The sequence below is a fragment of the Leuciscus leuciscus genome (genome assembly GCF_965113295.1).
Source record: "Leuciscus leuciscus genome assembly, chromosome: 25".
NCBI classification, from domain to species: domain Eukaryota; kingdom Metazoa; phylum Chordata; class Actinopteri; order Cypriniformes; family Leuciscidae; genus Leuciscus; species Leuciscus leuciscus.
The window spans coordinates 26,753,567-26,769,925 of record NC_138724.1 but is presented as its reverse complement, the minus strand read 5'-3'; the positions used below and the strand labels follow the sequence as shown (position 1 = coordinate 26,769,925).

Sequence of the window (16,359 nt, the reverse complement as noted above, 5' to 3'; positions counted from 1 at the left end):
AACCCTCAAAGCTGTTAAAACTTTCTGGCAAAGGTTTTTTTCAAGCCAACTTCAAAGTTTGTCTACAAACATTTTAATCTAGTTTTTTGTTGTTGTTGAAAAATTGCTATGTTTTCGATTATTTGTTTTTATATGGATTTATTGTACTACTTTTAAAGTGCAATCAAATGAGGTTTGTCTCAACTGAAGAAAAAACGAAACGAAAAACAAAACAACAACAGTTTTTTATACGCCTGTAGTTGTGTTGTGATAAAAATAAAATTAAAAATAATCTATACGAATTTCGAAATCCTCTCGATTGATTCACAACCGAATCGGTTCGAACGAATCATTAAAACGAATCGGTTCAAACGAACGAATCGTACGGGAATCGGACATCACTTGTCTGATGAACTGAAACTCCCCGGGAGATACCGAGGGAGGAAGATGGCGGCCACTGACCGTTCCCGGTCCGAAGCGGCGAAGCAGCGGCGGCAGGATCAGCTGCAGCGGTGGCAGGGCTCGGAGACGGACCGGACCGGGGTGGAGGCGAAGAGCCAGTCCTCGGCTCCCGGAAACCGGCGGGCCCGAGTGCGCTTCGCCCAGGGCGCCGTGTTCATGGCCGCTTGCTCCGCCGGAGACCGGGAGGAGGTGGCGGAGCTCCTGCGACAGGGAGCTGATATCAATCACGCCAATATAGACGGGCTGACGGCACTGCATCAGGTATCCGGATCGTGTTTGATTCTTTACACTGACGTTTGACTCGGTTTGGAAACTTTTGAGAAAGTTCACAAACTTTTCTCTACGCCTTTCTCAACTCATAGGTCGATGACAAGCAAGGATGTCTTGAGATGATGAACTTGAAAAATCTAGTTTGAAATATATCTGCCAACGTTTTTTTTTTATATTCATATTTCATACATTAAAAAAAGCTAAACATTTAGGCCTATAGCCCTACAGGCTACCATTTTATACAACAAAAATAAAAAAAATGTCAAAGTGATGGTCAAGTAAAAAGTACTCAAATATTGATTTAGCCTACATGGGTGTGTACGAAATTTAATTGTTTTTAAACATATTTGTGTCATGATTTAAATAGATTTTAGTGTACTCAATTTGACCCCCAAAAAACAAGGATATTATTGAAAAAATTGAGGGGTGATCTTTGTTTTGAGGGCTTCTTGTCACATGATAAAAAAAAAATGGCTTCCACCACACTGACTTTGATTTGGCAGATTATTAATATTTTGAAACAGTTTTTAAGATTTAATATTAAAAAATATATAATAAACCACTAAAGACATTTTTTGTTTTCAAGAAAATCAGCGTTTTAATAATCAATTGTTCCTCTGCCAGTTATACCACAGAGATATTTGTGACTGAAACTTTATTGCAAACTGTATGAACTCTTAAAGTCAGCATGAAGCGGAATTGGTGATAGTGTTTTCTTCCCTGTTGTGACGTATATCAGAGTGAAACGGCTTCTGGGACACGAACGAATGTAGGGCGGGGCTTGATTTGGTTCACGAGGAATTTGATTGGATGGTTGTGATTAGCTATTGGTCGATCTCGTGTTGAGTGACAGGTTGCCCCGCCCTCACGCCAGTAAACGCATCATCAGAGAAGAGAAGAGATGTCGCTGCAAGAGTCAGTTGAAGTCATTTAAATTAAAGATTACGATGCACATGAATATAAACAAAATAATGATGTGCATAGATTAATAATTTATAATAGATACAGCAATATTCCCCCCCAAAAAAAATCATGGTGATTTTAAATAGCCAAAGTCAGAAATACAGGCTTTTTTGGCTCTGAATGTCAAATCGTTATTATAATAGCGCATAAACAAGCTGTATTTCCAGCACAGATGTACAGTAGTTGTGGCGGTGTTGTTATGGGTTTTGGACCAGAATTGTTGATGATGATGATGTTGATGAATCTCTTTTCTTTTTTCTATTGACTATTTCTATTGACTATTGACTGTTCAGTGTTGTTTCGTACAGTAGCTGTTGTTGTTTTAGTGACGTCCAGGGAGTGTCTCGGGCCCGTCCCGTGGCTGTCATGTTTAATGTGGCTTCTTCTTCTGACTCCAGGCTGAACTGGCATAGCAAGACTTTCCTCATATCTTCTGAGCTTCTTCACGGCTGGGTGGAATTCCTGTCGGCCCTTTTCATTCGGTTTTTGTTTTTGTTTTGTTCTTATTTTTTTTCTTTCTTCCTCTCAGCTGTGGATTTTTCAATTATATGTTTAGGAGGGGTTATTTTCGACTTTGGTTGCTTCAGCCTTTTGCTTCAACAGTAAAGTTTACTTCGAGACCGGCTAATCCTGAGCTTTAAATGAGGAAAAAAGACTATTCTTCATAGTCAGCAAAAAAAAAAAAAAAATCATAGTGTGCTTGAGGGTCATTGTTTTGTGGATCTTTGTCTTCACTTGTAAAAACAAAAGTTCTTTATTGGCATCGATGGTTCCATTTGGAACCTTTAACATCCATGGAATCTTTCCATTCCACAGAAGGTTCTTTATAGTGGTGAAACGTTCTTTAGATTATATAACACGTGAGAAGCTTCTGTTGAAGAGAGCCACTTAAAAGTCTGCAGAAGGTTTTGCTCAAATACACTCACAATACAATATGAAACGCACGCTTTTTTCCGATCCAGACAGGTGGTCGTGTGCGAGCGCAGCTATTGGCTGAAGGCTCTGCTGATGTCACGCTTCACTGGTATTCAGAAGTGAAGTTCTGTGGAACATCAGCTCCGAGTCTCACATGAGCTCTTTTAAGTGTCACCTTATCTCGTGTTTACATGCGTTCTCTAATGTGACACAGAAAGGATTTTTTTGTTTGGCTGTTTTTGTGCCAGAACCTGCCAGGAACATGTTCAGGCCCGAAGTAGAAGGAAATAATACATTATGCTAAAAGAAATAATACATTATATATTGCTTAAAGAAAAATTTAGCTTTTTTTAAGGACTTTTAATATTTGAGAAATCTATTTTCCCCTCAAATTTTCATTTCTATAATGCACATTTTTTAAAATATTATTTAAATTGTGAAGTGTTCACTCAGATTTATAGTATATATTTTACTGCATTTAATTTAATATTTTATATATATATATATATATATATATACATACACACAAAAATCATTGCAAATAAATTACAATGATTATTACAATAAATTGTAATTATTTATTATTTTAATTTCAATATGTCATTTCATATTTAACTTAATGTGAAATCTAATGGATATATATTATACACACACACACACATAAGAAGATAATAAAAAATAAATATACTCTTCTTTGAGTTTGAGGTGAATATAAACCCTGACATGTTTCCTGTTGAAATGTGACGAGGTTTTGTTGTTTGCTATTTAAATTCATGTTTAATTTTGTAACATTTCTGCATTCACTAAATTAAATACTGAGTGTTCAGGTTAGATTTGTGAGTCTTTCTGTCAGCGGATCTGTGTCAGTGTTTACTCTGGGTTGCCATGACATAAATATGCATAATTTTATGAGTGCATAATAATACCAAACGAATCCTAAGTTTCTTGATTGCTAACTGTTACTCAGACTGACATTATTCTGGGAACACACAGCCTACTGTTATGTGTGTGTGTGTGTGTGTGTGTGTGTGTGTGTGTGTGTGTGTGTTTGGCTCTGGACAGAATCAGTGTCACATCCTGTCAAAGACACTGTTTTGGCCTCTACACACACACACACACACACACACACACACACGTCCCCTCCGTCACAGATAGAGTTACAGGGATGGTTTACCTTCTAATGGTGCTAAAGTAAACTGAAGTCCCGCACACAGACGTAGGATTGAGCAAATCTTCTCTTTTAAAGGTTCCTCAGAAGAAGAACATCATGAGTCAAACCTCAAATGTTTAAAGGGGTCGTTACATGGATTTTTTAAATTAATTCATTTAAATGAATTCATTTTAATATGTTCCTTGAGGTTAACTTGTGTTAATGAAGTTTTTTGCACACACAAAAAACAAACAAATATATGTGTGTGTGTGTGTGTGTGTGTGTGTGTGTGTGTGTGTGTGTGTGTATACACATATTTGTTTGTTTTTTTGTGCAAAAAGCTTTATTAACTTTATTCTGTTGCTCATCCTAAATGCTGATTGGATAATACACCGTTCCTGTTCAATAATATTCCTTGTTTTATTTATTATTATTAGTAGTAGTATTATTATTGTATATTTTCTGTTTGTATGGATGCACCAATTTAACAATTTTGATTGATGAGCTGATCATTATTGTCATGTTATGGCTAATAATCACCAATAAATTGCCAATATTCAAGACCTATGCTTTTTTTTCTCTAAAAATAAATAAATCAAGGGTTAAATGCTGTAATCTTGCTTTACAACTTTTTAAAGTTAGCCTAGTGCTAGTTTATGGCAAAAATCCCCCCAAAAATATGAAAACGAGATTCCACAATGAAAATATATACAATATCAGCAGATTAAATGTGAACGAAAACAATAAAGAAAAATGAATAAAAAAATATCTCTAATATTTGATTCCCATATATTGTAACTGTTTTTTTGTTTCATATTTTTGTCTTCATTTGTAGTCATATTTGCATAATTTTTTTGTTCATGTAGTATTTTTGTATTGTACATCCATATTCAATATTTATAGTATGTGTAATTGTTTTACTTCTATATCTGATTTTAGTAACCGGTGTGTGTGTGCGATGATGCTCTTTCGCTGCTCATCCCGATCTCGGTCCTGTTGTCCTGTTGTTGCTCGGTAACGGGGATTAAATATAGTCGGTGCTCTTTAAGTTTTTCCATCGCTTCCATCCAAAGCCTTTCTCTCTCTCTCTGCTGTTCTCCAGTGAGCGCATGGAAAACATTCTTCATGCGGGACAAGCGGCTGTTGTCATAGGCAAAGGCCAGTCGCTCTCTGAGTCACACACACACACACACACACACACACATACGCGCGCTCAGATTCAGTGACCCCGTGGAGAACTTCACACCTTCTCCATACAGAAGGTTCCCACTGTTCCTCAGAAACGCACACAAACACACACAATGAGAACAGAGCGAGCTTCTGTTCTGCTCAAGTGTACGTGGAGGTTTCTATAGGCAGCGCCGGGTCCTCTGGGAGCCGCTCACTCTTTTCCCCCAAACTTGGCCTGAAAACACACGTTTTATCAGTGGTAAATCTCTGTTAGCATGTGGTCTGGATGATTTTTGCAGTAGCATATCGCTTGCAGAATCCTAGACATGTTAGAGAAGCTACTTTTAAAGTAGCTAAACAGCTGCACTTTTAAGTTTTGGACGATATTGAAGAAAAAAATGTATATGTTAAATAATGTGATGTTCGATTTATGCGATACGATAATGCTTTAAGTGTGTTAAAACTAAATTATATTTAAATATAGGCTATTTAAAGACTGAAAATTATATAACCAATGTATTTATATCCCATTCTATCTGGGAAAAGGAAGCATCATTACAACTTCTGAACATCAGTGTTTTAGCATTGCATAAAAAGTAATGTCACAAATTTGACCCTGTCATTTTAACATCACTGTAAACAAACACTTTTTGCTCAACTTGGTAATATATCAACCTCAAAACTTAACAATTAAGAACATCCAGGTACACACAAACTAGGGGTGATTTTATTCTATCTTTGTTATTAAAAATAGGTACAAAAAGGTACATTACAAACAATAGGACAAGTGCAATAAAACAAAGGTAGACATGAAATAAACAGTGCTTTTAGTTGTTTAGGAAGGCCTATATTAGATTTAACAGTAGCATTCAAGTAAGAAACAATACAGAAAGAATATCAGAGTTCACATCACAACTATAACGATAACGGCACAGAGAAACAACATCATTAGAGTGACTTTCAGAACGATTTTTTCCAGCTGTTGAACCATAAAAACATTGACAGCCAATCAGAATCCATCCTGCTTTAAAGGGGTCATCGGATGGCCATTTTCCACAAGTTGGGATGATTCTTTAGGGTCTTCGTGTAAAGTTTGTCCTCAAAGGGGTCATGAACTGTTTAAAAAAAAAATTATATTGTTGTCTGAGGTCAACTTATGACGTTCGCTTGCTTTTTACATTCAAAAACATCAAAATGATTAAGTATAGGCTATTTTCTGCCCTGGTTTTGAGCCTAGCTCCTGAAACGCTCGGTTTTTATGGGCGAGCCGCATTGAAGACTTGGAAGTAAACGCCCACTGCTATGATTGGATAACAGTTTTGCATATTATAATGAGTTTCATGTAATGCGCGAATCGGTGGGCGGGGCTGTTGAAGTAGGCGTTGATCTTCTTCTGCGGAGACGGGGTTTGATACCCTTTGACTCTTTGAAAAACCTGTTGTTCGCTGTGCCTGGTGTCAATAAAAGCTTTTATTGGACGAACAAGGAAGTTTTCAGTTCTGAAACTTACAGGATATTCTTATAGTATGATGAAGACCTCTTATATGTCAAAAGCTCAAGGAAATTTTGATTTCTCAGTTCATCTCCCCTTTAAAACAACACCCTTTTTACCTCCTCAAAAACAGCTCTGACCCGTTTTGGTTTCGACACAAGACATGTAAAGTGTTGCCATGGCAACCTCTCTCGCAGAAAGTATACAAATGGCTGAGGGGGAAATATGCTAATACGAGAAATATGCTAATACGGGACAGTCCGTCAGTGGTCGTGGGCGGAGCTGATGTCTGCAATATGACATCAAATTGCTCAGAAAATCCAAACGGCTTAATTATTGAGAGTGTTTAGGCTTTTTGAGGATTAAAAAAAATATTTTTTGATTGTATGGTGGTTGTGTCCACACACTGCAAAGACACATTTATATGCAAACACCATATAAAAGTGAATTTTGCATCCGATGACCCCTTTAGAGAGCTCGAGCGTTTAAAGTGACCGACGACAAAACCGCAGCGATATCGTCCGCTAGTGTGAACGCTATTATAGTTATCTTCATAGTTATCGCTCTCGGTGTGAACCGGCCTTATCTCGGCTCGCTTAATACAGTTTGAAGTGGTGATGTAGAGGTCTGTCAGTGTCATGCTATACCGCTACCGATAAAATAGCGTATTATTGGAACAGCTACAGTATTTTGAAAACACATGTTAAAAAGTGTAGTTGAGTTAGTAATGCTTCTGTTTCTCTACAGCATTGATTTCATCCTGCACATGTATGTGTACAGTAACACTTCCAGCATGTAAACGCTTCGCTGGATAATTATTGTTTTGCCTGCAGCTGATGGCAGCTGTGTCTCACTGAAACTCTGGGACATGGAAACATAGATTTCCCATCATGCAATATGACACTGGCTCCAGCAGTGTTGTAAAGTTGATGTCATGATGAGTGTCAATAGAGTTACTCAGACTCAGCTGATAAGGGTGACGACATCACATTGTGTTCATTCTTTTACATTACATATGAGTGTTTGTAATCTAAGGTCAAAGGTTAAGGGCAGTGTTTTCTGTTTGAGGAATACATGAACAGACTGGAATAATGTATTAGTAGTGATGCACAATATATCAGTATTGGCCAATATTAGCATTAATGAAACTGATAAGCATTATGCTTGAATTACTTAAACTTTTACAAATATGTTTAATACCTGTGTATCAGGATAGTCTTAGTCAGTGTTATTCATTTATTTATATATGTACTATTATAGTTTTTGTTAATGTAATTTGGTATTAAATTATATATTTTTAGATATATAGATTCAGTATCGATATGTTTAGAAAAATCTATATTTTTGACAAAACTACATTGCATTTAGTTTATTATTTCAGATGCCTTTTTAAAAGACTACAATTGACATATATATATATATATATATATATAGCCTATATATATAATATTTAAAATTCAACCTGCCAAAGTGGCTAGTAGGAGTGACAATATGCAATACATAGAGATGAAATATAGAGTATGTATGTAGAGATGAAATATCTATATATTGTATATAGAGATGAAATAGATTTTCTCTTTTTCTCCTCAGGCCTGTATTGATGAGAACGCAGACATGGTTCAGTTTCTGGTGGAGAGCGGCAGTGACGTGAACAGAGGAGACAACGAAGGCTGGACGCCCCTCCACGCTGCGGCCTCCTGCGGTTTCATCCAGATCACAAAGTCAGTAACTCTTCTCCACGACCTAGTGAGCTGCCTACTAAGACGACATGATGCTGCCTTTCATATTGTATCCAAAGTATTGATAAAAGTCGCTACATCTAATTGAAAAGGCACCTAATGCGTCAAATCTAGTGAGTTGAGTCTTGACAGTTTAAAGTTTACCGGGTTTCTTTCTGTGTACCTGTTGCAGGTACTTGATCGAGCACGGCGCACACGTGGGAGCGGTGAACAGCGAGGGAGAACTTCCTCTCGACGTCGCTACGGAGGACGTCATGGCGAGACTGCTGAAAGCAGAGATTAAAAAACAGGGTGAGAGAGAAAACGCCTAGAACAGAGAGAGATGGAGTAAACGAGGGAATGTGAGATTGTAGAACAACAAAGAAACGCTCTCACCAGTGCTGTTATTGTTTACTAATCTATCAAAAATCATTTTCGGTAATGGCAATGAAGCTGAAATAAGATTAAATACTATATATTAAATGAATATTCTTAAATATTACATTACATTTTTTTACATTATATTAATATTAAACTTAAACTTAAAACTAGGGCTGCAAGATATTGGTAAAAACTGTGATATGTTCGTTTTTTGCGATTTATATATTGCGATATGAAAACAGTTTCACCAGATTATTAGCTCTATTTGGTAAGAATGAATAATTCTAGAACGATTGGGGTGATTTCGTTTGCGAGTTAATCTGCATAGAAAATAAGACAATAAATACAATAGAACAAAGATGCAAATGAAATAAAAAGCTTTGTTTTTCAGGTTAGTCTAACAGTATTCAGGTACAGAAATTGAATAATCAAATGTTAAATAACACTGCATAGTCTTCACTGTATAAATTAAACATTATTTATCTTTGTTAAAGCTACAAAAGTGATTTTCTATGTATTTTGTTGTTTGATTAACACTAATGACAGACAGGAGCAGGTATATTAGGCTGCTGTCACTTTAAACGCACACTGAGGTGCCTTAAAACGCACAGAATTATTCAGTGTGTTGACATAATTTCCACTGAAACAGGAAGACAGGGCGGGACAGGGACAGGGCATATCGAACAGCTCCTCCCCTTTTTTTAAATAGCCAATAGCGTTTCATTTATATCTCGGCCAGAGCTGTTGAGCACGATAAAGCCGCAGTTTCCTAATCTCTATCGTTTCTCCTCCTAATCTCCACATCGCTTTAAAATACAGCATTCTGTTTAGAATTCAATTGGGTCCAATACGTTTTGTGGTCTGCGATGACTTGATCACATGATCCGCTCTGTGATATCGTGTCTCTGGACCGATGCTGCGACGGTTCGCGTGACACTAATGTAAAACCAGACTTCATTTGCATATTTACACAGTCTGAATCGTTCCCTATTCCCTATATAGTGCACTATGTGTCATTCACCATGTAGAAAACGGTAAATATGTGAACAAGTGACTGATTTCAGCCGCGGCTTCAGCATCTGTTTATAGTGTAAACTTCAATTTTGATTTCATGTGGACTTTAAGAGTTAATGCACGGATCCAATACAATGATACACATCCGTTTTCTTTCTCAGTTGTTAACGTTCACATAAGCGACTGCACGTTTGCTGTGTAAGCATTAATCCTGAAAATAGATTTAGATATAATAAATATAATTTCTTTCTTATTTTCTTTCGATTTTTGATTAAGCAATGCAATATTTCTTTGTGAGGTTAGCAGGTTTCCATTTGAACAAATATAGGTTCACATTATCCGTCTAAAACACTCCATCTGTCTGATCTTGACCTGCTGTGTCTGATCCCATTAAAACCTTAGTCGACACACAAACTCTCACAGAAGCTCATTATAGATGTGTGCATGTGTGTGTGTGTTTATAGGATGTTTGGTTTTAACAGTAACAGCATGTGAATTTCCCACATCAAAAACTCCATTATAAATGCTGGAGCTGTGCAGAGATTTTATAAACTTCCTTCTGTGTGTAAATGTGTCCTTGGGTCCTTAAAGTCGACACGAAACGCAAGTTGTGATAGTCCTTTCTTCAGTTTTGAGACGTACTGAGTGAGACGGCTTCTTGAAGGGCGGGACTTGATTTTGTTCATGGGGAATTGATTGGATGGTTGTGGTTTGCTATTGGTGGATCTCATGTGAGTGACAGGTTGCCCCGCCCTCGTCACCAGAGAAGTTATTTTGATTCAAGATTACGAGGCACATGAATTTGAAAAAAAAATGATGTGCACTGATGAATAATCTATAATAGACACTGCAATATTCCATAAAAAAACAAGAATTGACCCTTCGCAGTTTGATTGACAGGCGATCTGACCTATCATAATCCGCCATCCGCCGAATCCGCCATTTTTGTCCGACAAAGCAGTCAGGAGAACGTTGGAGGATTTGAACTTGAAAAACGAAGTGTACTGACGTCTTCTGCGGTTAAAACAACATTCCTTATGTTCATTCATGTTTATTTGATGCTATAAATGAACTAGAAGGAAGAGATGATCGGTTCACGAGCAGCTTTAACTGAGCGATCTGTCAGACACATTAAAGAGCCACAAAACGGTATTTACTGTTTAAATTTCTTTAAAAAATGACCAAATTTGAAAGATGAGACTTGATTCATATCAAAAGTGACCTGGCCTGTCCTGTCTGTCAGTGTGTTGTGCTCCGCGATGTGTGTTTCACTGCGTGAGAACATGGTGTGGCGTGAGAGAGGCGTGGCTTGTCGGACATAGCAACAGTAACTAAAGGGGGCGGGTCTTTGCGAACAGTCAATTGTCCATTTTGATTTCATGGTGACTTTAAGAACCAAACGAGACCTTTATCACACTTCCTCCTGTAATTTATATTAATATCATACACTGAATCTTTAAAAATGGCCTGTGCTTTCTGAGAACGATTATAATCCTGGTTTGAATGATGGTTTTCAGGTATTGATGTGGACCAGGCCAGGAGAGAGGAGGAGCGAGTGATGCTCCAGGATGCCATGGCCGTGTTGGCGGGCAGTGGCTCTCTGGTCCCTCATCTGAACACTCAGGCCACCGCACTGCACGTCGCCGCTGCTAAAGGATACATCGAGGTGTTGAAGTGAGTGCTCGTTTCACTAAGACACTGCAAAAGTGGAACTGCGGCAGTTTTTAAACCGAGATTGGTGAACATTAAATAAAACATTAAATATCTAGTGATTTGCCTCACCCTCTCCAAAGTTTTCTGATTCTTTGATACGTTCTACTGTATATGGAACTTACAGCAACACAAACATATTGTTGGGAATGTGCAAAATAATGAAAAATTGTTTCCTCAAAACTGTCTAAATACACTGATGTTCAAAAGTTTGTCATCTGTAAGATTTTTAAAAATGTTTTTAAAATAAGTATTTTATGTTCACGAAAGCTGCATTTATTTGATCAAAAATGCAGTAAAAACAGTAATATTGCAAAATATGACTACAAATTAAAATATATTTTTTTATATTTGAATGTATGTTAGAATGTAATTTATTCCTGTGATCAAAGCTGAATTTTCAGCATCATTACTTCAGTGTCACATGATCCTTCAGAAATCATTCTAATATGAGGATTTGCTGCTGAAATTTTGAATGTCATATTTTTATGGAAGCTGTGATACATTTTTCGGGATTCTTTGATGAACAGAAAGTTCAAAAGAACAGTAATTATTTGATGCTTGATGAACATTATGAATGTCTTTACTGTCTTAGTTTTGTTCATACAACTAGCAAATCAGAAAGACTATCTTCCTGTGAGCGAATCATGAGATTGTGTGTCCCTGAAGTTAGTGAAACGGCCAAAATCAATTACTGATGATGAATTTTTAAATATTAATTCAGAATGGTTTGAGAAAGCTTCATCAAGTATCTGATGTTTTCCCAGCCGTCCTTTCGAAGCCTTTAAGTCTTTATCTGTGTCTGTGCATTAGGGTGCTGTTGAAGTGTGCGATAGATGTGGACAGTCGGGACAGTGATGGTTGGACGGCTTTCCACGCGGCGGCTCACTGGGGTCAGGAAGAGGCTTGCAGTCTATTGGCTGAACACATGTGTGACATGCGCGCCGTCAATAATGTGGTACAGACTGGTTCATTTTGCCATAATGACATGCTAAGTGTGCATAATGCTGCTTAGTGAATACATCAATATCACATATAATGATTCCAGAGAGCCATGAAAAGTATAGACTTCAAAGCATTGTGTATTTGTGCATCGCAGGGCCAAACTGCGCTCGACGTAGCCGATGAGAACATCGTCGATAACTTGGAGGAACTGCAGAAGAAGCAAAACGCTGTGAGTTTGCATATGTGTTTATATGTACGCTATCTTATCAGCTGTCTGGTTAATGTTCAAAGACCGCTTTCAGTCCAAGCAAATGAGCAGATATCTTCGTCGCATGAACATCCAAAAACAACAGTGTGTGTGTGTGTGTGCTGTACAGAGCCAACGTCATCAAACACACCTCACAACTATATTCAGTATGAGGATTTTTCAAGGAATAAATGTTGAAATAATGAAATAAAATGATTAGGCACAGTGTGAGTTCTAGAATATGAATGTGACTGTATTAGTAAGAGCTGTTGTTGATGTGTTTAACTCCTCAAGATGCGTTCAGAGCTACAGAAGATCAAGGCACCCGTCATTGAGACCAGCCCACCCGTTTCCGTGGCACCAGCTCGCCCTCGCAGGTAAACAGCACACACTGTCCAATCACGTGTCTGCATGGGAACACGTCACTTCCTGTGTGCTGAAACCCAGGATCATTCACCACCATCGTTTCTATTTTGAGTGATGAAGCAAGTGAATCATTGAATCAGAGATTTGAGTCAACAGCTGATTCATCCGTTTGTCCGTCATCACAAATATATTGTGAATGTTCAGTACTTCACCCAGGCTCAGAGTATGTCACATGACATGGTCTCAGCTCTCGCTGATTGGCTGATTTGCTGTGGCTATATTGTAAATTTGTGATGATTTGATTGGAATTTTGAAGTGAAAAAATATAACATAATCAGTATTATTTTAGTAACGTTGAGATACTGTTATAGTTTCTATTAATATTTTGAAATAGTTGTTATTTTTATATTTTCCATTTTCATCTTGACTATATTTGTTGTAATTTTGGTGTGTGTGTTTTTGTTGTTGTTGTTGCTATTTTTTAACATGTCTATATAGATTTCATTCATTTTTATGTTTTTTACTTTTTTTATTGTTTTATTTGAATTTTGAAGTTAAAAAATATATTTAATGTGATATAAAATAATATATTAATCAGTATTATTTTAGTAATATTGAGATACTATTATAATTTCTATATTTTCCATTTTAGTTTAAAGTTTTAGTCCTTTTATTGAGTTTATAGAGTTTTCTTTTTTTTAAATATGTCCATATAATTTTTTTGTTGTTGTTTTTTTAGTTTTAGCTCTCATTGATTGGCTGATTTGCTGTGGTTATATTTGACATTTTTAATGATTTATTTGAATTTTAAAGTGAAAAAATATATTTGGAAAATAATATAATATAATAATCAGTATTATTTTAGTAATATTGAGATACTATTATAGAGTCTAATAATATTTTGTATTGTTTTTTTTTTTTAATTTTTCCCATTTTAACAAAGTTTTAGTAATTTCTTTTTTTAGTATGTCCATATAGTTTTAATGAATAGTGATTTGAGTTTTAGCTCTGACTGATTAGCATGTCCCCCACAGGACGTCCATCTCTCGTATGAGCAGCAGAGAGAAGATCACCCTGCATGAGCGAGAGAAGCTTGCTCCGCCCACTCTTCAGACTCCGCCCACAGAAGAGGAGGAAGACGAGTCGACGCGCACAGCTGGTCAATCCAAACCCTCCAGCAGCTCCAGTTCAGAAGAAGAGAGCGAATCAGAGAGCGACGCAGAGTCAGGTGACCAGACCCCGCCCATTTTTATTCTCTAAATCAAAAATGTGTTACTAAATGACATTAGCTAACTGATGATGTTTGTGCGTATCTTTTCAGAAAAAGCAAAAACTCGAGAACTGATCAACAACTTGAACAACAAACGCAATGCAGCGACCGTAGCGAGCTCTGTGACCAGCACTGCCCTCAACCAGGTTAAAAAGGTGACCAAATCAGAACTGGGTCTTGAGTTTTCCCAAAATTCTCTTTCTTTCAGCCAATATGGACTAAATTTGACAAATTTATGGGTTTCCATATCAACTCATTAATGTTGGTTTTCTGAACGCTGGTCACATTTTCTGTAGCACGAGTGCTAATATGTACTAAAATATCAGTGCTAATATATACTGACAAATAAACCGATATGGCCACCGATAGGCAATTCAGCAGCCAAAAATTATCATCTGAATAACTGATGATAATAAAATTATCAGTAATAAAACCCAATAATTGTTGTGGCTGTATTTAACCATTTAAAAAAAAAATCATTTTGAAGTGAAAAAAATATAATATAATATAATCAGTGTTATTTTAGTTTCATTGAGATGCTATATAGTTTTTATAAATATTTTGAATAGTTTTTTAGCTTTTAAATAGTTATCATTTTAAATTTAACTAAAGTTTTAGTAATTTTGTTTGTTTTTGTTATTTTTAGTAAAAAAAAAAAAGAAGTTTTTATTCTTTTTATTTTGCGAACATATTTTTTTATTGAATTTTACAACACATTTAACAAAAGTACATAACATACACTTAAGTACAAACACAACTTACTCAAATCCCTCCCCCTCCACAATAACCCTGGCAGTCGATAAAAAAAAAATATATATATATATATAATAATAACAGTATAATATTTCAGTATAATAAAGAGTGCTCTGCTTTTAGGCCGAACCCGTTCGAGCGCCGGTGACCGAGGCTCCAGGCTCCTGGAGAACGTCTCTGCGTAAAGCGGGAAGTTCTGTGACGCTGGGCTCGGCCGGGGCCTCTGATCCGACCACTGAGGCCCTCAAGGACCCCGAGACGAAACTGGGAATGACACGCTCTGCATCCAGTCCCAGACTGAGCTCTGAAACTGAAAATAAGGTAACACTCACACATAGACTGTATGGATGCCGGATGCACAAAATCTTGACATTAAACCACAGTAATGTCACTGTAATTATATCAAAATCGAATTACTTTAGCTGGAAATTCAATACAAAAGATGTGATGTGCTGGAAGAGCGCTGGACTCTTGCATTGCCAATATATCTTGACCAAAAATGTATGCACCGCTTGATGGAAATAAATGTTGTGATGTTATATCCATCAAGAGGAGCATCAATATTTGGTCAAGATATTGTATTGACAATGCAAGAGTCCAGCGCTCTGTAAAGTCTCCTCCAGCACATCCCAAAGACTTTCAGTGAGTTTAAGATCTGGAGACGATTCATGTGTGAAAATGATGAAAGGCTACACACTCCATCAATTAGAGTTAAGGCCAATTTATACTTCTGCGTCGGGTGCGCGTAGAAGGTACGGCGTAGCATACGCATTGACGTGTACCATACGTCGTACCCTTCGCCGTACCCTGACGCGCACCTCCTCCTACACTCTGCACCGCCCGCCCGCCATTTTTAAATTCCGAAGATCAGTGAAGAGCCATGGAAATAGACCAGGTGACCGAGAGATTGCTTGAAGAAGTATGCAAAAAAAAAAAAAAAAAAAAATTTCCTTTCCCTTTGAAACATCACTTATCAGGCTTATGCTACTCTGAATAATACCTGAACTTCGTATTTTGAGCACTTCCTGCGTTGTTGTTGCTTTTGCCTCTTTATGATGACTCGCTGAATTTAGTCCTAATTTGTAAGTCGCTTTGGATAAGGGCGTCTGCTAAATGACTAAATGTAAATGTAAATGTAAGAAGTGTGGAAATACAGCCATCTGTATGACTCCTTCAGTCGCCATTGCTCGTAGAAACCTAAACTCAAAACAGCCGCGAGGAATGTAAACACAGTGGAACTGGAACATTAAAACCCACCCACGCCAACTAGCGTTTCGGCTGTGTAACTGCACATCAACACAGACATTCGCAGAAGTATAAATGCTCACGACGGCGTCGCCTATGTGCGTACCCTACGACGTACACTACGGCGTACCCTCGACGCAGAAGTATAAATTGGCCTTTAGAAGAACTGTTGCCAAACATATAACATGCTAGAAACATAATAATCACTGCAATAATGATCCAATCACACACTCTTAAGCATTTGCCTGTTTAAATCCAGCTACTTTGTTTAGGCCATGCAGTGTATAAATTAATTTAAATGTATTTTGT

General features: G+C 37.1%; 1 protein-coding gene across 2 annotated transcripts in view; it reads left to right on the top strand.

The window, feature by feature from the left end:
• Positions 1-365: 365 nt before the first annotated feature.
• Positions 366-16,359, top strand: part of LOC309490086 (protein phosphatase 1 regulatory subunit 12A) — a 27,143-nt gene continuing 11,149 nt past the window's right edge. Inside the window, exons 1-10 of one of the 2 annotated variants that reach the window (XM_082159087.1) lie at positions 366-702; positions 7,992-8,122; positions 8,313-8,431; positions 11,032-11,188; positions 12,038-12,182; positions 12,324-12,398; positions 12,711-12,793; positions 13,817-14,010; positions 14,104-14,207; positions 14,929-15,126. In XM_082159087.1, coding sequence (XP_082015213.1) covers positions 427-702; positions 7,992-8,122; positions 8,313-8,431; positions 11,032-11,188; positions 12,038-12,182; positions 12,324-12,398; positions 12,711-12,793; positions 13,817-14,010; positions 14,104-14,207; positions 14,929-15,126 — 1,482 coding nt within the window. In that variant the 5' untranslated portion in view covers positions 366-426. The remainder of the gene's footprint in view (positions 703-7,991; positions 8,123-8,312; positions 8,432-11,031; positions 11,189-12,037; positions 12,183-12,323; positions 12,399-12,710; positions 12,794-13,816; positions 14,011-14,103; positions 14,208-14,928; positions 15,127-16,359) is intronic. The other variant, XM_082159086.1, reaches the window with a different exon arrangement.